This window comes from Pipistrellus kuhlii, unplaced genomic scaffold (genome assembly GCF_014108245.1).
Source record: "Pipistrellus kuhlii isolate mPipKuh1 unplaced genomic scaffold, mPipKuh1.p scaffold_m20_p_58, whole genome shotgun sequence".
In the NCBI taxonomy this organism is placed as follows: domain Eukaryota; kingdom Metazoa; phylum Chordata; class Mammalia; order Chiroptera; family Vespertilionidae; genus Pipistrellus; species Pipistrellus kuhlii.
This window is the reverse complement of record NW_023425560.1, coordinates 1,003,582-1,027,495: the sequence shown is the minus strand read 5'-3', so window position 1 is coordinate 1,027,495 and position 23,914 is coordinate 1,003,582. Positions and strand designations below refer to the sequence as shown.

The window sequence follows — 23,914 nt, the reverse complement described above, 5'->3', positions numbered from 1 at the left end:
GAGGTCCCGTGTGTGCGTGCATGTGTGTGCGTGTGTGGGTGTGCATGGTGTGAGCCGTGCATGAGAGCCAAGTGGGGTCTGGGGAGGGCTGGGCTCCCGTGGGACCTGCAGACACGCCGTGGGCACCGTGAGGGACTGGCGCCTCGTGTGACCAGAGTCAGGGCGCTCCTGTCAGTGGTGACGGGCTGGCCAGCGTGTGGGCACCACACATCCCAACACACATTCACACACTCACACCCCGCACACTTCCTCACCGCTCGTGTGCACTTACATAGTCACACTCACACCAGGGCACACTCCCATGCTCAGTAACACCCACTCACACATGTACATGCTCACATAACACTCTCACACATATACATGCACATGTAACACCCACTCAAACATACACAGGCACACATAACACACACTCACGTACACATGCACACAACACACACACACATAACACACTCACACATACACATGCGCATATAACACACTCACGCGTATACATGCACACTTAACGCACACTAACATGTATATGTGCACACTTAATACACTCATGCATACATGCACACTTAACACCAACTCACACATACATGCACACGTAACAGCCACTCACACATACACATGCACATGTAACACTCACTCACAGGCTCAGTACTGGTCCACACACACTCACTACACAGGTGCCCTCATTCAAATGTGCATGCACACACTCACATGCATTCTTACACACCCCTTGCTCGTGCCCGCTGGCTCACTGGCTCGCATGGCCACACCCACAGCCTCCGGGCTGTCAGGAGCCTCCGTACGAGCTCTGTGCCCTGGGCAGGAGGTGGGCCTTGCCAAAACCTCACCACCCAGCCCTGCAACGCGCAGCACCAAGGTCAGCCTGACGGCTCTCACAGCCCGGGCTCGGCGCTTACTCCCATTTCACAGACTGGGACACTGAGGCCGGGAGAGGCCCGGGGCCCTCGCCATGGACAGCTCAGGGCGCCATCCCAGCATCCCCAGAGGTATGAACCGGCGTCACCCACGTCACTGATGAAGACCAAGGTCAGAGAAGACACAGCCCCACCGGGAGCAGCCAGGCCCCCAGCTGGCCCAGGGCACAGGGCACAGGGCACAGGGCCCAGGGCCCAGGGCCCAGGGCACAGGGCCGGAGCTGCCCTGACGCCTCACCCCGCTCGTCAGGGCTTGCCTTTCGGTTTCCCCTTCCCCTTCCTCTTCCTGGAATCTTTCTCCATAAAAGAAGCAAAACCTACATCTTCGATGACGGCCGTGAGCAGCCACACGTCCCAACACACGTTCACACACTCACAAGGAAAGCCCCCGCCCGCGGGCCCCGGCCGGCTCCTCGGCTCTGTGCCAGGCCCTGAGCACAGCGCCCGGCTGGCAGCCAGGGGCCCACACACAGCGTCCGAGCCCTCAGTGCATGGCTCACTCACACACTCACACACACCATCACACACACACTCACACACACACACACACACACACACACACACCATCACACTCACACACACACTCACACACACCATCACACACACACACTCACACACACCATCACACACACACACACACACACACCATCACACTCACACACACACACACACACACACACTCACACACACCATCACTCACACACACACACTCACACCATCACAGTCACACACACACACTCACACTCACACACTCACACACACCATCACACACACACACTCACACCATCACACACACACTCACACACACCATCACACTCACACACACACACACACACACCACCACACACACACTCACACACACCATCACACTCACACACACACACACACTCACACCATCACACTCAATGCTCTCACTCTCACATGCTCATTCTCACACCATCACGCTCACAACACACACTCACACCATCACACTCACACACTCACTCAGACATACACACTCACAGTCTCACACACACACACTCACCACACTCACCACACACTCACTCACACCCAGTGTGTGCACACACAGGTCCCAGAGGCCAAGGCCACCCGCAGGGTGTGCTCTGGGCAGGCTCAGCCCCACCAGGCATGCTGCCCGGCCTCCCTGCCAGCTGCCAGCTGCGTGCCCAGAGCCGGGCCCAGCGCCCCCTCCTCTGCTCCCTCCGGCCCTGGCCCCGGCCTCCCCAGGCAGCTCTGCCGGCTCTGGCGGCACCCCCTCCCCAGGCCCAGGGCCCCACTGACCTGAGGGCACTGACCCAGCACATGGCTGTCCTCCTGCCGGGCGGCGGGGTGGGGGCAGGTGTCCTGGGGCCCCGGGAGGACATGGGCTCAGGGGCCCGGGGCAGAGGCCGGCATCTCTCCGGGCGAGGCCTGCTGCCCGCCTGCGCTGCCGGGCCCTGTGACGGCGGCTGCCTCGGGCCTGTGGCTCCAGGCCGCTCCCTCCGGGGACTTCCTGTTGCCGGTCCCTGGGCAGCCGGTCCGCCCGCACTTCCTGCCTTCCGCCCGCTGAGCCGGGGCGCGCTGGCCGTGCGCGCTCGCCCGCGGCCGGAGTGGGCTGCTTCCGGCCCCGGGGCAGACCGCAGCCGCTAGGCCGTGCCCCCGAGGAAGCTGCCAGCCCCGCGGCCCCCTGCGCCGCTGCCGGGGCATCTCCCAGACCACCGGAGCCCTGGGGTCCCAGCTCAGGCCCAGCTCCCTGCCCTGAGAAGCCCTGCCAGACCCGGGGCCCGCCCCCGCCCCCAGCTGGCAACCCCCAGCACGCTCCTCCGCCAGCCTGAGCACCCTGCCCGCCGAGGCCACACCCGGTCACCGCTCTCCCCTTTGTCACCAAAGGACCCGGTTCCAGTCCCGGCCTGGCCCTCCCCTCCCGGAGCTCCCACTCCCAGCCACACGCAGCCCAGGGGGAGCCGGCCCACCCCGCGGGGGCTGGGAACCGGGGTCTCCGAGGGACCCACCCCGGTCCCCCCGATAGGCTGAGTCAGGAGGCCTGGGCTGTGTGGCCTCCCGGACCCCCGCCCCGGGGCCTGGTTCTCCATGTGCCCTCCCAGCCCGCGGCGGCATCACCACTGGGCATTCACCCGCCCGCCCGCCCGCCCACCCGCCCGCCCGCCGGCACGGAGGGCGCTGCTGGCTTTATCTCACCTGGAGCCGGGAGTCAGGCCCGGCTCTGGTCTCCCACTCACCCTCCCTTACCCCACGGCCGGAACCTCAGAGTGTCAGGGACCCCCTGCCACTCCACACCCAGGACACTTACCGGGGGGCGGGGGCGCAGCCAGCAGGCCCGGCCGGGGCCAAGGGTCAGCAGGAACAGAAGGGGGAGCGTCACTCGGGGCTCAGGGTCCCACGGCTCCGGAGCCAGGCCAGCGCCGGGCAGGTTTGCATGTGGCATTGACTCGGGACCTGGTCCTGGACCGGCCGATGGCCCGAAGCCGGGGACAGGGTCCCTGTGAGAAGCAGAAGGTGCGTGAGGAGACGTCGGTGCAGACAGACCGCGACAGAGCGATGAGCAACAGGCCCGGGAGCGGCCCTGCCTCCGCCTGCCCCTGACCTCCGGCCTCCCGGACAGGGCGGTGGCTGTGGGAGCCCCCGGCGTGGGACACGCTGCCCCGGGACTCCCATCCTTTTCCCGGCGAAATCAGTGCCTCCTCCCGCTGCTCTCACCCGGCAGCCCGTGGGCCAGCGTCTGCCCGGCCTGGCTCCCTGCAGCGTCCGGGCATGGCGAGGCCCTGCAGCCCCACGCCCACCCCTCGCTCACGCATCTTCCGGGGCTCCGCCCAGTGTGGGATCCGGCTCCGGCCCCCACCCTGGGCCCTGTCTCAAAGACCGCAGTGTCCACCTGGACCCTAACCCTCCCGACAGACGCTCCCTCCTCCTTGGAGACAGAACCATCTAGAATCTCACCTCACCCGAAATCTCCCGCCTGAAGGCACAGCCCTGCTCACCAGCGCGGTCACGGGGGACCCCAGCCCCCCGCGACGGAGGCAGGCCCAGTGGGCAGCGGGGCGGTGTCACGTGACACGCATGGCCACGCCGCCGCCTGGCCACCCCGCAGGCCTGCCCTCGCCCAGCGTGGGGCGAGGAGCCGTGGCGCCCGGCCCTGTGGCTGGTGGTTGAGGTGGCGGCTGTGAACCAGGTCACAGTCCAGTGCCCGTGTGGGCTCGGTCCCAGGAGGGGCGTGCCGGAGGAGCGATCGCCGAGCTCTCGCCCTTCCTCTCTGAAGTCAGTAAAGCACAAAGGCCTGCGCTCCCAGCCCCCCTGACCCTCCAGGGACGGACTGGCAGGGCGGCTGCCCGGACGGCCCACGGGAGCCGCCACCTCCCGGCGCCCAGAGGCAGCCGTGGCTCCAGGCCCCCGGCCTCTCCTCGGCCCAGGCCCAGGGCCTCCAGGAGGCGCAGGAGGAGGCGGGCACGGGGGCCACCGCCTGAGGGGCCTGGGCCAACGGGGACGGAGGCTGAGCGGGAGGGTGGGCTTCTCCTCTGGGCCCTGTGCCCAACCTGCGCCCACCCAGCCCGCTGCTCCGGCCCCACAGCCTGGGCCTCCCCTCCGCCCGGTGCCTGCAACGCCCCCAAGCGGAGCGACTTCTCCCGGAGCCTCGGACAGCGCCGGGCCTCGGGGGCGCGGGCGGGGCCTCGGAGCAGGGGGGTGGGGGGGCCTCAGGGCGGGGGGGGGAGTAGGGAGGGCCTCAGGGCGGGGGGGATAGGAGGGGATCTCAGGCGGGGGTCTCGGGGGGGGGGGCGCTATGGGGGCCTCAGGGCAGGGGTCTCAGCGGTGCAGAGCCCTGGAGGGAAGCGCCCAGGAGGACAGCACTTGGGGTGGTCAGAGGGGGTTGGGGAGGTGGCCGGGCAGGGCCTCCAGGCTGAGGCCCTGTCCTGGGCACCAGGGCCACGCAGGCCATGGGGGGGCAGGTTGGGGTGTCACTGTCCTGTGCCTCTCCCTCCTCAAACCACAGGGCAGAGGCGGCCCAGGATTCACACTTCAGTTCATCATAACACTGGCGAGTTTCCACCTCCCAATTGCTTGAGAAAACTCTCCCGAGGGCCCGTCCACCCCGAGTTCCTGCCTGCCCGCCCCGCCTGGCCTAAGAGGCTCCCTGCCTCACCCCAGGCCAGCTTAGGCACCCGAGGCCCCAGACCCTGCCGGGGACGTGGGGGGCCACCCCTGGGCGGCACTCAGTCCATATCTGCCACCATGAGACTCTGCCCCACCCTCAGGGACCTTGAGCGGGGTGGGGCAGTGGTTAGGTAGGGGTGTCGAACTCAATCAGAGAAGGGGCCAAAATCTAAAATCCAGCCTAAATCGCGGGCCGAATGGTTTACTGAACAGTCATAAACTGTCATTGTGATGGAAATGCATCGGAGTGCAGTGATGACAGCTCGGTGTGGGCCACATTGCAAGGCCTGGCGGGACGGATTTGGCCCGCGGGCCTTGTGTTTGACACATGTGGGTTAGAGCATGGGCTTCCTTGGGGACGGGCCTGGCTCATTCTGCTCCTAACCCTGTGGCCCACCCCGAGCCTCAGGTTCCTTCTCTGGCAGCCCCTGGGCGGCGCTGTCCGAAGACCAGGTGGCGGGCTGTTGGGCAGGGTCCCCCAGGGCCCCGGGCGCTGGGTTCTGTCCTCACAGGCCGGCTGGGGAGGAAGAGCCTTCTCGGAGCCGTCTGGACCACAGCGCTCCCGCCACCGTTCTGAGCTGGTACCACATCGGGAAGGCCGCCTGGGGGGTAGGGGCCAGGCCTCAGCCACAGCGGCTCCCTCAATCCAAGGAGCCGCCCTCCCCGCTCCATGGCCCCGCTCAGACCTCACTGCTCAGGCTGGAGCCGGCCACCCGCATGGCTGCCTGTGGGCAGGGCCCTCCTGCTCCCGCTCCCAGGAGAGGCTGCCCTCAGGACCCCCACGCTTGTCCGTCTGTCTGTGGGCTGCCTGCCCTCCCCCGCAACAGCTGCACCCGTGTCCACCCTGCAGCGCCCGGTACGCCTGGGGCACCGCCTGCAGCATGGACGCCCCTCTCTCCATGGGTCCAGTTCATCAAACCACTCAGCTGACCTGAACACCCCACGCCTCCATCTCAGCGGCGCTCTGGCTGCATGGCAGGCACCGGCTCTGCACCCTGAGGGGCCTCAGCCAGGCACCGGGCCCCGCCTCAGTGTCCTCGCTCACAGACCTACACCGAGACCCCGTGCGGAGCCGGGACCAGGCTCCCTCCCTGAGCCTGCAGCCCCGCCCGCTGCCCCGCCCGCCCCGGGCAGGCAGGGCTGCCCCTGCTGCTGACCCACGGGCCAAGGGCACGTGGCGGGCGGAAACCTGGCAAGCACCTGACCAGGCACGGAGGAGAGGGTCCTCCCCAATCCCGGCGCCCACCCGCTTCCCCCACAGGGGGCTCCCACACCCACCGCGCCCGGCCCCACCTGGCTCCGGCCTGCCTCCCGGCTGCCAGGGGCAGGATGCGCCCACTCAGGGGCAGCCCTCCCGGGGACAGCGCCCTCTGCTGAGGCCACGGCAGGCCTGTGGGCCGGCACTCTGCCTGCAGCCAGTTCGAGATGGCGGCTGGCCGATGGCAGGGCGGGAAGGGGAGCCGGCCAGTGTGTCAGCTCCAGCCGCAGTCCCCGCTCCCACGCTGAACGCTGCTCTCCGAGGAGGAAGTTGAGGCTGAGCCGAGGCAGCCACGGCCACCCGGCCAGCACCGCCCATGTGACCCCGGGCCCGAGCCACCTCGCCCATTTCCTGCCAGGCCTGGCCCTGAGGGGCAGGAGGAGGGCAGAGGGGGCCCCAGGGCCTACTCTCAGGGGCTCCCACCTGGGGGGTCGCCCGCCAGCCCAGGGGCAGCCGCAGGGTTGCTGGGCAGAGGCCATGCTGCATGCCGGGCTGCCTCAGGCACAGCTCAGAGGGGGCAGGACCGGTGGCACAGCCCCTCCCCGGCCCTCCGGCCCTGCTCACTGGTCACGCTCACAGCGGCCATGCCCTGGGGGCTCTGGGCTCCCCCGGGAGGCAGGCTGTCCCAGGGGCTGCTGGGAACAGCACTGGGCTGTGCAGACAGAGCGAAGGAGACCCGCGGCGCCAGACATGGGGCTCCTACAAAGCTGTGGCCAAACCCCGCTGGGCGATAGGAAACCGAGGCCGGGGCACATGCTGTGCCCCCGCTGGGCCGGGGGCCTGCACCCAGCATCGCCCCGACCCCGAGTCCCCATGGGGCACCGCCTCCCGCCTGCGAGCCCACACCCTGCCCCTCAGGATCCAAGCTGGCCGCCTCCAGCCAGGGCTCCCGTCTGCTGGGGAGGCAGCACTCTGACTCACACCCTCGTGACACCGCGACGCCCGGCCCGGTGACACACGGCCAGCGTGCGGGGCAACCTCCCACGAGCGCGGCTGAGCAGAAAGAGCCCACGGAAAGCGACGGTCCACAGCAGCTCGTGCAAAGGGCCTGGGGTCAGGGTGCGAGGAGGCACCAGCCTTCAGACACGGGGACAGGGGCAGGCCCAATCCAGGCCACTGTGTGTGGAGGCTCTCACACCGGCTGAGCACCGAGCACCGAGCACTGAGCACTGAGCACTGAGCACCGAGCACCGAGCACCATTCAGGACCGGCCTCCAGTCCCGGCCTCTCCTCTTTCCACTGGGGACCGGGTGCGAGTCACTCCCTCCGGGGCCTCTCTCCCTTGCCTCCCACACGGGTTTGTGGGTAACAGCGTCCTGACGATGAGAGGGCGGCTCACAGGACTGCCCAGGGGCACGTGGCCTAGTGCTGGGGCCCAGGGTGTCTGGGGGTGAAGGGCACCCTGCTTAGCCCAGATCCCAGCGGCAGGGCGAGGAGACAGGGAACACAGCTGAGATGGGGGCGAGGGGAGGGCGGGTAGAGGAGGCAGCCAGAGCGATCCAGCCCCACTGTGTCTCGCCGAGCCCAGGGTGGAGGCCAAGGTCAGCCTTGCCACATGCTGCGTGGGCACCTGCCGTCCACGGTGCCAGTCCAGGGCATCCCAGGGCAGACCAGCGGGGTCACCGGCCTTGATCCGTCGCTGCCTGTGGCCTCGGCTGCTCAGCCATCTGTTCCATTACTCACCGCTCTCGTCCCGTCATGCCTCGGTGGCCTCCCTCAAACCACAGGGCCTCCCTCAGCCCACACACTCTGGCACTGCATCCCGGGCCCGGCTCCTTTGGCGATGCCCGCTCTGCCCCGGCTGGACCGGTCAGGGTCAGGCTGGGCCGGCTACACACAGGGGCACCTCCTTCTCCCACTGACTTCAGCCTTTTAGGATTCGGTCTTTCTTCCGTTTTAACCTACTTTTCCCCTTCCATCACTAATGTGAGTTTTAAGCTGTTTTCAAACATTTTTCCTTTGCCGCTGTTGGTCGATGCTCCCCCTCTGAGCATCTTTTGCTTTGGGCAGCTGCTCGCTCCTGAGTAAGCTTTAGGCTGGCCTTAGGAGGTCACACTGAAGGGCCGGGCCTTGTCCTCACCGGGTACCTCCTCGCCACCCCCTCCCGGAGCAGCTCCCGGGTGCCGGGCAGGGGTCTCCGGGGTCTCCGTCTCCCAGAGGCAAGGGGCAGAGACAGGCCGAGGGGGCAGGGAGCTGAGAGGCACAGGAAGAGGCAGAGGGGCCGAAGAGGGAAGGAGGAGGCAGCTGGCCAGCGTGTAGCTGGGGAACTGAGAACAGCCTGCTCCTGGGCTTGGGCTTGGGCTGGACAGGATGGCTAATGGCCACTGGCTCCTGTGCACGCCCCACCGTGAGGACCCCCCGTGAGGACCCCCCTGTGCACACCACCCTGTGCATGCCCCACTGTGAGAACCCCCCTGTGAGGACCCCCCTGTGCACGCCCCCCCATGAGGACCCCCCTGTGCACGCCCCCTGTGCACACCACCCTGTGCACGCCCCCCCGTGAGGACCCCCCCGTGAAGACCCCCTGTGCACACCCCCCGTGAGGACCCCCCTGTGCACGCCCCCCATGAGGACCCCCCTGTGCACGCCCCTGTGCGCACCCCCCTGTGAGAACCCCCTGTGCATGCCGCCCTGTGAGGACCCCCCTGTGCACGCCCCCCGTGAGGACCCCCCTGTGCACGCCCCTGTGCGCACCCCCCTGTGAGAACCCCCTGTGCACGCCGCCCTGTGAGGACCCCCCTGTGAGGACCTCCCTGTGCACACCCCCCGTGAGGACCCCCCTGTGCACGCCACCCCATGAGGACCCCCCTATGCACGCCCCCTGTGCACACCACCCTGTGCATGCCCCACTGTGAGAACCCCCTGTGAGGACCCCCTGTGCATGCCCCCCTGTGCACGCAACCCTGTGCACGCAACCCTGTGAGGACCCCCCTGTGCACGCCCCCCTGTGAGAACCTCCCTGTGCACGCCCCCCTGTGAGAACCCCCCTGTGAGGACCTCCTTGTGCACGCCCCCCTGTGCATGCCCCCCCATGAGGACCCCCCTGTGCACGCCCCCTGTGCATGCCCCCCTGTGAGGACCCCCCTGAGCATGGCCCCCTGTGAGGACCCCCCTGTGCACGCCCCCCCGTGAGGACCCCCCTGTTCACGCCCCCTGTGCACACCCCCTGTTCGTGCCCTGCGGGCCTGGCTGACCACAGTCCGGGCCTCACACTGCCCCATTGTTCACAGCCTGTGAGGAGAGGGCTTGGCCCTGGGCCTGGGCTGGTGGGAAGGGGCCAGCCCCCAGCCGCCCTGCCCCTCCCCGGGCTCTGAGCCCAGCACTCGACAGGCGCGAGAGGGGGTTTCCATCTGCCCTGCACACTGTCCCCTTCCAAGGCCAGGGGTTCAGGGGACCCTGCACCCCCCACCCCATCCCCCCTCCTCGCTCGGAGCCGCTGGCTCAGCCGCAGCCCAGGCCCCCCCTGGCGGGCGCCCTTCCCTGACCTCACCCTGTCCTACTGACAACCTCCTGCCAGCTTCGGCCCAGCTAGGGCACCCCAAGCTCAGGTAACCCCAACACCCGCTGGTGCCCTGGGGAGGGCAGGTCGGGCTCTCAGGGTCCAGGCAGTTTGGGGGATCGCAGAGCCAGTTCAGGCAGGAGGGGAGGGCTTCCGGCTGAGCGCATCCCCACCGCCCCCCAGGACTCAGCCGGGCCCTTCCTCACAGGGTGGCCGGCTCCAGCCAGAGCCTGGCCTCCACAGCCAGGCCCGAGAGCCCCCAGGCCCGAGTGAACCCCCAGGCCCGGGTGAGCCCCCAGGCCCGAGTGAACCCCCAGGCCCGAGTGAACCCCCAGGCCCAAGAGCCCCCAGGCCCGGGTGAGCCCCCAGGCCCGTGTGAACCCCCAGGCCCGAGTGAGCCCCCAGGCCCGAGTGAACCCCCAGGCCCGAGAGCCCCCAGGCCCGTGTGAACCCCCAGGCCTGAGTGAACCCCCAGGCCCGAGAGCCCCCAGGCCCGAGTGAGCCCCCAGGCCTGAGTGAACCCCCAGGCCAGAGAGCCCCCAGGCCCGTGTGAACCCCCAGGCCCGAGTGAACCCCCAGGCCCGTGTGAACCCCCAGGCCCGTGTGAACCCCCAGGCCCGAGTGAACCCCCAGGCCCATGTGAACCCCCAGGCCCGTGTGAACCCCCAGGCCCGTGTGAACCCCCAGGCCCGTGTGAACCCCCAGGCCCGAGAGCCCCCAGGCCCGAGAGCCCCCAGGCCCGAGTGAACCCCCAGGCCCGAGTGAGCCCCCAGGCCCGAGTGAGCCCCCAGGTCCAAGTGAGCCCAAACCCATGTGAGCCCCCAGATCCATGTGAACCCTCAGATCCATGTGAACCCCCAGGCCCGAGTGAACCCCCAGGCCCGTGTGAATCCCCAGGCCCGTGTGAACCCCCAGGCCCGTGTGAGCCCCCAGGTCCAAGTGAGCCCAAACCCATGTGAGCCCCCAGATCCATGTGAACCCCCAGATCCATGTGAACCCCCAGGCCCGAGTGAGCCCCCAGGCCCGAGTGAGCCCCCAGGCCCATGTGAACCCCCAGGCCCGGGCTGTCTGTGCACCCAGTAACCCCACTCCCACCCCCCCACAGAGGCTTAGATCGCCGGACCCAGGCGAGGCGCCCGCCCGGCCCTGCCCTCAGCCGGGGCGGGGGGGGGGGGGGGGAGCCATCACGGGGCCACCGTGGACGGGCCAACCCTCTCCTCCAGCGGGCGGCCTCGCAGGCTCCCAGCAGAGCCTGCCTGGGCCAGGCACCTGCCAGGGGCCGGCAGCCTGACTTGGGGGGAGGAGGTGCGGCTCAGTGGGTGCTGCAGGAACACCCCCTTCCCAGGCAGAGACCACGGGGCACAGGTCTGCTGCCAGAGAAGCCAGCAAAGAGGCCTGGTGGGGAAGGGGGGGTAGCAGGGTGGGCATTGCCAGGCGGGTCCCGTCTCACCAGCTCTCACCCTGGGCCCAGTGGCCCTCAGTCGGGGTCACTGACTGCCCTGGCCGGCGGCCCCCCCCCCCGCCCTCTTGCAGGCCCTGCCCAAGCCTCCTCGCCACCGCTGCAGGGGGTGGCAGTCTCCAGCCCCTGGGCCCGACCCGCCGCCAGCCTGGCTGGCTTCTCCTGGCCCCTCAGAGCTCCGGCCGGTCACTGGCCTGCCTAACCCCCATCCCTCCCCCTCCTGGGTCCCACACGGCACCTCCTGCGCCAGCCTTGGGTGCTGCCCACCGGGAGGGGTGCCCGTCTATGAGGGAGGGGTGGGTGCATCTCCGTGGAGGCCCGACTGGCGGGAACCCCGGCTGGGCAGGCGCTCCAGGCCTCCCCGAGGACGGGGTCCTCTTTCTCAATCCTCTTCCTTCCCCAGCAGCTTCCTGCCCAGAAAGGGGCAGCGCCAACCACAGCGCCTCACCCTCCTGGGCGCTCTCAGGAAATGGGGAGCCGTTTCCGGGAGCCCCTGCCCCAGGGCCCGGACTCCGGGAGGGCTGGGCACTCAGAGGCGGAGGAGCAGGGTCTGCAGGGCCTTGCTGGTTGGCTACCCAACCCCTCCTGTGTGGCCCGGAGCCGGCACTGGGCCCGGCGGCAGAGAGCGCGGGTGGGTCCCGGAGCGGCCTCCACTCCCGGGGACGGGGCTGGAGAGAGGACAGGAGGCCGAGAGGAGGACCGTGGGGTTCACACAGACCCACCCTGGGCCAGGGTGGTGCACGGGGCGGCTGTGACAGGAGCCGGCGACCAGCAGGGAGGCCTGGGCGGCTGTGGCGCCTGTGCAGCCATCCAGCCTCCAGCCCCGCCAGGCCCAGCACGGCCTGCCCTCAGACAGCAGAGGCAGCAGCCGAGGTGGGACCCTCAGGGGGGATCGCAGAGGGGCCTTCAGGCCCGCGGAGCACTGTCCTGCAGGGCTCCCTGCGGCCCCCCAGCCACGCCCCTCACCAGCCCAGGGCTCCCAGGCCTGCTTCTCCGGATCCTTCCCCACCACTCTCCCAAGGGGTGCAGATCTGACCAGGCCGCCCCACCGGAGGGCCTGGCTCTCGGGGACACCAATCCCAGGTCACGCTGTGGCAGGAGGCTGGGGGTGCACGGGCTGACCTCACCCTCAGCGCCAACCCGTCTCCAAATGGACCAGAGAAGGGACCGGTCTCCACTTAGGAAGGGCCTCGAGGACGCCTGCAGGGCCTTGGTCCCCATCTGTGCAGCTTCGGGGTCCACTGAGGCCAGACAGCAGTGGTGGCAGCTGGAGCCGATGGGAAGAGATGGGGTACGGAGCGGAGCAAGGAGGGGGGCGAGGGGCCTGTGATGGAACCCCGACAGTTGCCAGAGCAGCTACGCCACAAGGACCTGTTATTATCCGACCGAAGCCTTGCCCCCACCCATATCTAACCCCTAACCCTAACCCTAACCCTAACCCTAACCCTAACCCTAACCCTAACCCTAACCCTAACCCCTAACCCCTAACCCTAACCCTAACCCTAACCCTAGCCCTAATCCTAACCCCTAACCCTAACCCTAACCCTAACCCTAGCCCTAGCCCTAACCCTAACCCTAACCCTAACCCATATCTAACCCCTAACCCTAACCCCTAACCCTAACCCTAACCCTAGCCCTAATCCTAACCCCTAACCCTAACCCTAACCCTAACCCTAGCCCTAGCCCTAACCCTAACCCTAACCCTAACCCATATCTAACCCCTAACCCTAACCCCTAACCCTAACCCTAACCCTAGCCCTAATCCTAACCCCTAACCCTAACCCTAAACCTAGCCCTAACCCTAACCCCTAACCCCTAACCCTAGCCCTAACCCTAACCTCTAACCCCTAGCCCTAGCTCTAGCCCTAACCCTAACCCTAGCCCTAACCCTGTAGTAGGCCTTCCAGGGCGAAGTGTGCTTGTCCCAAAGCTAAAGCGAGAATTAGACACAGGTGAGGCCAACTGCAAAGGGCACCCTGCCAGCCCGGCCCTGTCCCAGCCTGCAGAGCCTGCGGCCTGTGAGCCTGCCCTCCTGCCCTGTGTGATCGTGCCCATGAGCCTGCCTGCCCACCCGCCCCGGTTGTGTGTGTCCGGTGTGCAGGCCCAGCAGGCCTGCCTGTGTGCCTGCCGGCACCTCGTCTGCAGAAGCTTCTGGGTGCTCCAGGGAAATGTCCCTGGGAGAGCCCCAGCCCCTCCCCGGCGCAGCCACACGGGCAGCGGAGCACACAGCTGTGGCCTTGTCCTCCCCGGGCTCCCAGCGGGCAGCGGACCAGCAGGTAAACACCGCGCCCAGGAGAGGCTGGAGACCCCGCCCGCGGCCCGGAGGGTGTGTGAGCACAGACACTGCGCCTTTTATCAAAGTGCTTCCGAGGGAGACGGCGGCGGCAGGGCCGCCAGACAGGCTGAGCTGCTCCCTGTGGCACCGCCAGCGGGCCTTGCCCTCTGTCCCGGGGGCCTGTCCACTCCGGGTCCGGGCCTGGCCTGGGTCCTGGCACCAGGGCACCGGCTCTATGCCGGGAACAGGCACTGACCCGGGCGTCCCCCGCAGCTCCCGGCAGCAGCCACGAGCCGGTGGCTCCCCAGTCTGCTGCTCCTGCTGGACTCAAGCCTCTGCCCAGAGACCTAGGGTGGGGACCTAGGAGCCTGCCCTTTGCCCAGCTCTTCCAGTCCGGTCCCACCCCCACCCACCCCAAGCAGAGGTGGCCCGGCTGTCCCTGCTGCTCACCCAGGGCTGGGGCGCTGACCGGCCTCCCAGCCCCTTGGAAGTCATGACCGCTCCAAGGCTCCAAGAGAAGGGCGTGCCCTGCCCACTGCTCAGAGGAGGAAGGCCAGTCCGGCCGGCCCATGGCGGCGGGCAGACTCACCCAGGGCCTCCGTGGCTTCCCATCTGTGGGCTTGCGCCGGGCGTGCGCAGGCGTGTGCACACGCAGGGAGGGATGGCGGCTGACTCAGCACCCCCTTTCCTCTTCCTCTGAACAGGAAGGGCCAAGACATATCGGGGCGTCCACCCTCTCTCCCCCAGATCAGCCTCTGGGGCTCCTCCCGACCCCTAGGCCTGAGGGCTCTCCCCAAAGGCCGGGCCCTCGGTCAGCACCCTCTTGCCCATGGCTGGCAGGACTGGCCTAGCCCTCTGCAGGGTGTGCCCCAACACAGGGCACAGAGAAAGCAACGGGGGAGGGGACTGACAGGATCCTCACTCCTCTGAGGACCCCCTGGGGCCCTGGCCCCTGGAGCGAGGCCTGGCTCCCGGGGGCTCCTGTAGGGAAGTCCTGGCAGTGGGCACAGTGGGCGAGATGCAGGACGGGCAGCCGGACCCCTCTGGTCCCGCAGAGTCTGGGCCAGGGGGAGCAGGGCCGACTGGGGGCAGGGGCAGCGCCCGGCGGAACTTGAACCTGGAACCCTGGGCGGAGGGCTGGCAGGAACATCCTCTCCCACAGGCAGGTAACCTTTGTGGAGCCCTTGGCGCCGGGCCAGGTCACACACCTCATCAGCAAGGTCACAGAGCACACGGCCAGCCCTGGGGTGGCACAGACGTGGGCAGCGCTGACCAGGCGAGGACAGGCCCTGGCACCCGGCGCAGGAGGCAGAGGGAGCAGCGCACGCAGCCCAGAGGGACCAGCGGCCAGCACCCTCCCCGGGGGAGGAGGCCAAGGCCCAGCGCAGCAGGAAAGAGCGGGGTGCGGCGAGGGGCCGAACCCACACGTGCAGCTGTCCCCCCCCCCCCCCCCCCGCCAACTCTCCCCCGCCCCGCGCCCCTCCCGCCCAGCAGGAGGGGCTCCCGCGGTGTCAGCCTCGCCCACCAGTGAACCCGCCGCTTGGAGCGCCCGGGAGGAGGGGGACCCGTGCCGGCCGGAGTGAGGGCGACCGCGCTGGGCCCGCGGCTGCCCGCCCCGCGCCGCTGGCCCCGGCGCCCTCCGGCGAGGACTCCCGCCCCGGTGCCCCCGGCGACCCCGGGAGCCCGCCCACCGCACCCGCCGCGCACCTTACCCGCCTGCGTGCCGCTCCCGCCCGGGCTCTGCTTCCCGGGCCGTCCCGGCTCGGCGTCCCGGGGCGCCCGCCCGCCCGCCCGCCCGCCCGCCCGCCTCCCGGAGCCACCCCGCCCCCGGCAGGCCCCGCCCCCGTCAGGCCCCGCCCCTGCAGGCCCCGCCCCTGCAGGCCCCGCCCCTGCAGGCCCCGCCCCTGCAGGCCCCGCCCCTGCAGGCCCCGCCCCTGCAGGCCCCGCCCCTGCAGGCCCCGCCCCTGGCGCCCGGCCCCGCCCCTGGCGCCCGGCCCCGCCCTGCTCCAGGCTCCTCGGAGCTCCTCGCCGCGCTCTGGTCCCGCAGGCGCAGCCCGCAGTCGCGGGGGTCCCAGGTTGGGTGCTGGGACCCCGCCTCTCCCACCCCGCTCCCAGGGACCAGGGGTGCTGGCTGCAGGCTGGGCACGCCGCCCGCGCACAGCACACGGATGCGATGCGCAGGAAAACTGGAAACGTGTCTGTCCCCTGGGGTCACCGGGCCTCGGGGCGGCCTCAGCAGGCTGGCGGCAGGGCCGGGAACCCCTTCCCACACAGGAGGATTTGCTGGGGACCCGGCCGGTGGGACGCTGGCGGGCACCCCCCGGCCACTCCCAATGGGGCCAGCGCTTGGGCCAGGCCTGACTCCCGAGGCCCAGGGATCTGGCTCCAACCCGGAGTCCCAGCAAGCAGGCAGCTTCTCACTCTGCCTCCCGGAGGCTCACAGCAGGGCTGCTCCACCGCCTGCGGACAGGGGGCGACACCAGTCCGCTTTAGGCCTGGACAACCCTGTTAAAGGGGCGGGAGCAGGAGGAAGGGGCTTCCTGGAGGAAATGGCTGGGGGGGCTAGGGGCCAGGTAGGGGATGTGAGGGTGGAGACATTGCAGGTGTTCTAATCTAGCGAGAGGGATTAGGCCCGAAAGCTGGGGAGCCTTTCAGAAAAGGGGCCCATGCCCGGGGGTGCTCACCCCGATGAGGTGTGGGGGATGGAACCCCCAATCCCAGGTCCCTGGAGGCTGTGAGCTGGGGAACAGCAGACTCTGGCCGGAGTCCAAGGGGCCGGGGGGAGGAAAGAAGCCAACCAGCAAAGGCCGAGACCTGTCCGGTACGAGGCCAAGGTCAGGCCGCTGGGCTGCGCTGGGCACCAGGGGCCAGAGTCCAGCAGGGCTGGCCGAGCCGGACCAGGCAGAGCAGGGGGCCTCGGGCTGGGGCTGGTCAGGTGAGCTGAGGGCCCCCGAGAAGACAGAGCCAGGCCACGGGTGCACAGAGGTGTGCCTGGACCAGGTTCGGGCCGTGTCACCATTCCAGTCCTGCTCAGCAAGGAGCCAGCCCCCCGGTGAGACAGGCTTGGGGTCAGAGGAGTTACCCAGGCCAGGGGCAGTGTGAGGCCAGAGAGCCCGCTGCCAGCTCTGAGCCCGCCGGGAAGAGACCGGGACTGGCTTGACTGCTGGGGGGGAAGGGCAGCGCCAGGGGAGGGGCGGCTAGAGGTGGGTGAGGCCTGGGAGAGTCTTCCACCAAAGGGCCTCAGTTTCCCCATCTGTCCCACCTGCTGGAGAGTCAGCAGGAGAGGTGTGGGGGAGGAGGGCGAGCAGGGTGCCCGGCACCCCAGCCCCGCAGCCCCCAGGGCTGACAGCTGCTCACCCTCCTGGGACTCCGGAGCCCAAGGCCGGACCCAGGGCTGGCGGGACCGGCGGGCGGGGAGGGCCGCACCCCCTGGGGAGGGTGTGCATATGGGTGAGCAGAGGCGAGGCCAGGGGAGAGGGCGGAGGCCTCTCCAGGTGAGGCCCAGTCTGGGATGTGGCTCCCACCAGGCCATGGCGAGGGCGGGCACAGCTGCAATGGGCAGCAGGAGCCCATTAACATCCATGTGCAGAGGGGGCATCGCCTGCTGCTGCTGGCTCCCGCTGCCCCGTAGCCGTGGGCTTTCTGCGGCCCCGGTGTGAGCCCTGGCCATGCCCACAGCCGCGTCGTCAGCTCCAGCCTCTGTGTGCCCCGTCCACAGCCCCTGACCCCCGGCCCCCGGCCTGCTCGCCCTCTCCCTGGGGGTCCACACGTCGCAGGTTTGCCGGCCGGAAAGCCAGCACCTCATTTCCCAGCCTTCTCCGCGGGCTGGGACCTCGGCGCCTCCTGGAGGCCTGCCCCTCTGACCTGGGGTCCTGCCCGTTTGGGAGACCCAGCGGGTGCTCTGCAGAGCAGCCCGGAATCCTGCCCCTCTCGGCCCACCACACCTTTCCTCTGCCCTCCAGCTCCGGCCCTGCCTGTCCCTGACCTGTGACCACGTCACCGCTCCACGCTGGCCTCCCCGCAGGCCGCCGTCCTCCCGGCTCCTCCCAGGCCCCCTCCGTGCTCAGCACGGCCTCCCAGGCACGGCCCACCCCAGGGCCTTTGCACCCCCCACGTCCCTCAGGCTCTGCTTCACGGTCACTTTGTCACACGACCTGTGCTCTCCCTCCCTGGCCCCCTCTGACCCCTACATGTTTTTTGTAACGCTCAGGCCCCCCTGGAGCACCCCCACAGGCTGGCCATGCTCACTGAGTCACCGCTGCTGCCCCAGGCTCGGCCTGCCGACCCAGACTGGATGCTCAGTCCGTGGCTGGGTGAGACCAGGCCTCGGGGGCAGCACAAGGACAGGCGGGAGCAGGCGAGCTGCCCACCTCTGTCCCTGTGTCCAGCGGACGCTGCAAGCATCAACCTTCTCCCCCCCGCCCCCCAAGTGGCCACAGGGTCACACTGAGAGCTCCTCCCCAGGCAGGCCCGGAGCACAGGGGGACAGGGGGAGGGGCACAGGGGGACAGGGGAAGGGGCACAGGGGGACAGGGGGAGGGGCACAGGGGGACAGGGGAAGGGGCACAGGGGGACAGGGGGAGGGGCACAGGGGGACAGGGGGAGGGGCACAGGGGGACAGGGGAAGGGGCACAGGGGGACAGGGGAGGGGCACAGGGGGACAGGGGAAGGGGCACAGGGGGACAGGGGGTGGGGCACAGGGGGACAGGGGAAGGGGCACAGGGGGACAGGCCCGGGGCACAGGGGTGCAGGGGGAGGGGCACAGGGGGACAGGGGAAGGGGCACAGGGGGGCAGGCCCGGGGCACAGGGGGGCAGGGGGAGGGGCAGGCCGGGGGCACAGGGGGACAGGGGAAGAGGCAGGCCCGGGGCACAGGGGGACAGGGGGAGGGGCACAGGGGGACAGGGGGAGGGGCACAGGGGGACAGGGGGAGGGGCACAGGGGGACAGGGGAAGGGGCACAGGGGTCAGGCCCGGGGCACAGGGGGACAGGGGGAGGGACACAGGGGGACAGGGGAAGGGGCACAGGGGGACAGGGGGAGGGGCACAGGGGGACAGGGGGAGGGGCACAGGGGGACAGGGGAAGGGGCACAGGGGGACAGGGGGAGGGGCACAGGGGGACAGGGGAAGGGGCACAGGGGGACAGGGGGAGGGGCACAGGGGGACAGGGGAAGGGGCACAGGGGGGCAGGCCCGGGGCACAGGGGACAGGGGGAGGGGCACAGGGGGACAGGGGGAGGGGCACAGGGGGCAGGCCCGGGGCACAGGGGGACAGGGGGAGGGGCACAGGGGGACAGGGGGAGGGGGCACAGGGGGGCAGGCCCGGGGCACAGGGGGACAGGGGAAGGGGCACAGGGGGACAGGGGGAGGGGCACAGGGGGGCAGGCCCCGGGGCACAGGGGGGCAGGGGGAGGGGCAGGCCGGGGGCACAGGGAGACAGGGGAAGGGGCAGGCCCGGGGCACAGGGGGACAGGGGAAGGGCACAGGGGGACAGGGGAAGGGGCACAGGGGGACAGGGGGAGGGGCACAGGGGGGGCAGGCCCGGGGCACAGGGGGGCAGGCCCGGGGCACAGGGGGGCAGGGGGGAGGGGCAGGGCCGGGGGCACAGGGGGACAGGGGAAGGGGCAGGCCGGGGGCACAGGGGGACAGGGGAAGGGGCACAGGGGGACAGGGGAAGGGGCAGGGGCAGGCCGGGGGCACAGGGGGACAGGGGGAGGGGCACAGGGGGCAGGCCAGGGGCACAGGGGGACAGGGGAAGGGGCACAGGGGGACAGGGGGAGGGGCACAGGGGGGCAGGCCCGGGCACAGGGGGGCAGGGGAAGGGGCAGGCCCGGGGCACAGGGGGACAGGGGGAGGGGCACAGGGGGACAGGGGGAGGGGCACAGGGGGGCAGGGGGAGGGACAGGCCTGTCCCTGGGCAGGGCCAAGGCTGTGGCTACACCCTGACCCGCTGGCAGCCTGCTGTCCGGGCATTGGGGAACAAGTGCCCACCCATGGCCCAGCTCTAGTCCAGGGGAGGCACTGGACTGCACAGCCCACAGGGGGGCGGGGGCCAGCACGGGGGTGGCTCGGGATATGGAGATGAGACGTCCATTGGAGCCAAGCCCAGCAGCTGCCCCCCCTCCCAACCCCTTGCTTTGCTGCTGGGAGCCACCAGCTCAGTGTCCTGTCCCAGGCCACCTCCACCCAGCCCCACCCACCCCTGCAGGGACCCATGCCTGGGCTGTGCTCCTGGGCCGGTCGCTGCCCACTGTGAGCACCGGAGGGCAGGCCTGCCCCGCTGATGTCATGGCCGGTCCCGAGAGGGTGCGGTGACAGAGGGCACTCCAGGGCACCGAAGGGCCCTGGAGCGCTCCAGCTGCCCCTCCCCAGCGGCTGCCCCTGACTGCGGGCCGCGGCCACCAGCCCCCCTGCCCTCAGACCCCAGCGGGCCAGCTGCCTCGCCTGAGCGGCTGTTTGGTGGCACTTGTACCCGGACTCTCAGGCAGCCCCGCAGGAAGATCTGTTCGCACCCCGCGGGGGAGGGCCAGCCGCGCAGCCGGCTCTATTTTATTCCGACAGCCTGCCCTCAGCCCGGCCCAATCTGGGCCCTGAGGCCCCTTCTATTCTGGGGCTTCCGGCGCTCACAGCCTGTGCCTTCCTCCTTCCAGACTCGGGCTTCCAGCAGCCCCGTCCCCCACGCCCGAGCCCACGTGACCTCGGGGGAGGCCCTGGGGCCTGGAAGGGGAAGCTGTGGCCGGCAAGGCTGGGGCTCCCTCACCGGGGTCCCACGCCAGCTTAGGGCCGGGCAGCCGCCCCCTCACCCCGCCCCCGCCAGGGCTGGGCACTGGGACCAGGACATGTGTGACTGACCCTGGGCCTCTGGGCCAGAGCCGGGTGCAGGACCAGAAGGCACTGGGCCCTACCAGGCTGCTCTCCAGGCCCTGCTAGGCACCCAGGAACCCGGGCCTCTCTGCTCTGTGGGTGCTGGTGGGTCTCCCCAACCTTCAGCACCTGCCCCGCCCAGGGCCCAAGGGGCCCTCCTCCCCTTTCCTCACCCCCTTCACCTCATTTCCCATCCCCTTCCCACATCTCCCTCATCCCTTCATCCACCTTCCCCCCTTCACCCTTCCATCCACTTCCACCCTCCACCTTCCATCCCCCTTCCATTCCACCCTCCATCCCCCCATCCACCCTCCCTCCCCACCTTTCCATCCCCCCCTTATCCACCCTCCATCCCAACCCACCTTTCCACCTCCCATCCCCCGTTCCACACACCCGGTTCCATCCCCCAGCCCCCATCCACCACCCGTCCACCCTTCCACCCCCCCTTTCCACCGCCATCCCCCCCCCTTTCCACCCTCCACCCCCCTCCCTCCCCCCCTTTCCCCCCTCCCCCCCCCCCCCCTTCCCCCCCCCCTCCCCCCCCCCCTCCCCCCCCCCTTTCCACCCTCCATCCCCCCCTTTCCATCCCCCATCCCCCCCCCCCCCTTCCCCCCTCCATCCCACCCTCCATCCCCCCCTTTCCACCCTCCATCCCCCCTTTCCACCCTCCCCTTTCCACCCTCCATCCCCCCCTTTCCATCCCCCATCCCCCCTTTCCACCCTCCATCCCCCCCTTTCCATCCCCCATCCCCCCCTTTCCATCCCCCCCCTTTCCACCCTCCATCCCCCCCTTTCCACCATCCACCCGCCCCTTTCCACCCCTCCATCTCCCCTTCATTCTCCAATCCCCCCCCTTTCCCCCCTCCATCCCCCCCTTTCCACCCTCCATCCCCCCCTTTCCACCCTCCACCCTTTCCACCCTCCATCCCCCCCTTTCCATTCTCCACCCTCCCCTTTCCACCCTCCACCCTCCACCCTCCCTCCTCCCCTTTCCACCCTCCACCCTCTCCTTTCCACCCTCCACCCTCCATCCCCCCTTTCCACCCTCCATCCCCCCCCTTTCCATCCCCCATCCCCCCTTTCCATCCCCCATCCCCCCTTTCCATCCCCCCCTTTCCACCCTCCATCCCCCCCTTTCCCCCCTCCACCCTCCCCTTTCCACCTCCACCCTCCCCTTTCCACCCTCCATCCCCCCTTTCCACCCTCCACCCTCCCCTTTCCACCCTCCATCCCCCCCTTTCCACCCTCCACCCTCCCCTTTCCATCCTCCATCCTCCCCTTTCCATCCCAGAACGCTGGGTCCAAGAGGCTGCTTCTAGGCTCTGCCCCAAACCCCCACCCCTACCCCCACCCCCCTTCCCCACCCCCTGGACAGGAGGTGGACCTCTGAGCGGAGCAGGGCCAGCCCTCCGCCGGGGAGGGCCGCCGCCTGGGACTCAGGGCCGGGCTGGGGCCGGGGAAGGGAGGCCTGAAGCGGGAGGGGCACGGGGACGGAGCCTGCCTGGGGCATCGGGCCGCACCCCGGCCTCTCCGGGCAGCCGCAGGGGGACCGCGGCCCCTCCCTTTCTCCAAAGCCCTGGCCCGGCCTCCCGCGCGGTTCACTCCCGGCCCGGCCCGGGCCCAGGTGTTGTCATTGACTTTTTACAGAGGAAGGGACATCGGGATCGAACCTGGGACCCTTCAGTCCGCAGGCCAACGCTCTGTCCACTGGGCCACACGAGTCAGGGCAAAAAGGCTAGATATACGTTTAAAGAAAGGCTCCGAGCCTGCCCGAGGGAGCGAGGAGCTGAGCCGAGCAGGTGAACCTGAGCCGGGGTGGGGCCCTCGCCGCGGGGTCCGGGTGGGCCCGCCGCGGCGCCGCCTGGTGGCGGGTCTGTTCGCGGCGCCTTGGGGAGGCAAACCCATCGGGGTCTCTGGCCGCTGTTTCTCTCCGCCGCCCCCCTCCGCTCCCCGAACCCCGCCCCGCGGGGAGCGCCCGGAGGACCGGCGAGCACGCCGCCCCGCCCACCGGAGCGCTGCGGGGAGCGCGAGCCGCGCCGCTCACTGCGCGGTCCGGCGGGGCGGCCGCTGCTCGCCGCGGTCCCGGCCCTGAAACCCGGCCCCTCGTGACCCGAAGCGCGGCGCTGGGCCCCCTCCGCTCCGCTCGCCGCCGGGCGGACCCCGGGGAAGGCGCAGGCCCCGCCCCGCAGCGGCCCCGCCCCGCTGCAGGCCCCGCCCCGCAGCGGCCGCGCCCCGCAGCGGCCCCGCCCCGCAGCGGCCCCGCCCCGCAGCGACCCCGCCCGCTGCAGGCCCCGCCCCGCTGCAGGCCCCGCCCCGCTGCAGGCCCCGCCCCGCTGCAGGCCCCGCCCCGCTGCAGGCCCCGGGCTCACCGCTCCGGGGGTCAGCCCGGCACCCCAGGGTCCGCCGCCTCCTCTCCCCACACCCTCCAGGGGTCCCCTCACTGCGCCCCGCGCCCCGCACCCCACAGCGCCTCTTCCCTGGCCCCGCAGCGCAGCCTCGCGGCCCGCAGGGCCCGGGGCGGGCAGGGCACGGGTTGGCGGCTGTCAGGGGCCTTATCGTTCGGAAAACGTTTGTCCTCTCTGTCACTTTTTGTCACTGATTTGAGAGATTTCCTAGTATTATGCATTTATTGGTTGCTTCTTTTTCTTCAAGTTTATTTTTGTTTTGCTTTGCTTTTCGTGGTTTTTAACAAATATATTTTTATTGATTTCAGAGAGGACGGGAGAGGGAGAGAAACATCAGTGATGAGAGAGAACCCTAGATCTGCCGCCTCCTATACACCTCACACTGGGGATCAAGCCCACCACCTGGCAAATGCCCTTGACTGAGTCAAACCGTGACATCCTGGTTCGTGGGTCGATGCTCAACCATTAAGCCACACCGGCCAGGTCATTGGTTGCTTTTTGTAAGTGGCCTGACCACGGATCGAACCCACATCAGGAGAATGCCCTAACCAATCGAGCTTTTAAACATTTTTATCGGAGTTTGTTTGAGCCAAACTGATGACACATGCGTGGGAGCAAGCTCTCAAGCTCCGGGGAAGTGTGTCTGCGTGCAAATCCCACTGAGAGGGTGCGCTCCCGAATGCTGGGAGGCGGGGTCGGCCTTGGGGGTCTGCAGTACCCCCTGGCCCCTGCGTGTCCCTCTCTTTCCTCCTGGAGGCTGGGGAGCTGGCAGCCGCTGCTCACGCTGAGAGTGGACCTGGGAGCGGGGCTGCTGGCCGCAGGACGAGGCCCTGGGTCCTGAAGAACCAGGTTTCCGGGAGAAATGCCCTCGATGGCCAGCCTCGAGGGGCCGGTGAGGCCGGCTTCTGCCCTGAGGGCGGGCTGGTGGGGCCAGGCTGGGGGCTCAGCTATGAGCGTGCCCTGGGCTCTTGGTTGTGTATGTTTGTTGTTGGTAACCCTCCCCCGAGGACATTTCCCACTGATTTTAGAGAGAGTGGAAGGGAGGGAAAGACAGACATGGAGCTGAGAGAAACACATCAATTGGT

General features: G+C 69.5%; 1 protein-coding gene across 4 annotated transcripts in view; it reads right to left on the bottom strand.

The window, feature by feature from the left end:
- SH3BP2 (SH3 domain binding protein 2) overlaps positions 1 to 15,345 on the bottom strand; it is a 33,887-nt gene extending 18,542 nt beyond the window's left edge. The window contains exons 1-2 of one of the 4 annotated variants that reach the window (XM_045573991.1): positions 15,276 to 15,338; positions 3,217 to 3,406 (exon numbers count right to left, since the gene is read on the bottom strand). Coding sequence is in view for 1 of the 4 variants with exons in the window: in XM_036417018.2 (XP_036272911.1) it covers positions 2,208 to 2,290 (83 nt within the window). In the remaining 3 variants the exon portion in view is untranslated. Of the gene's footprint in view, positions 1 to 2,207; positions 2,450 to 3,216; positions 3,407 to 15,270 lie in introns of those variants that run through there. The other 3 variants (XM_036417020.2, XM_045573992.1, XM_036417018.2) reach the window with 3 other exon arrangements.
- Positions 15,346 to 23,914: the final 8,569 nt, after the last annotated feature.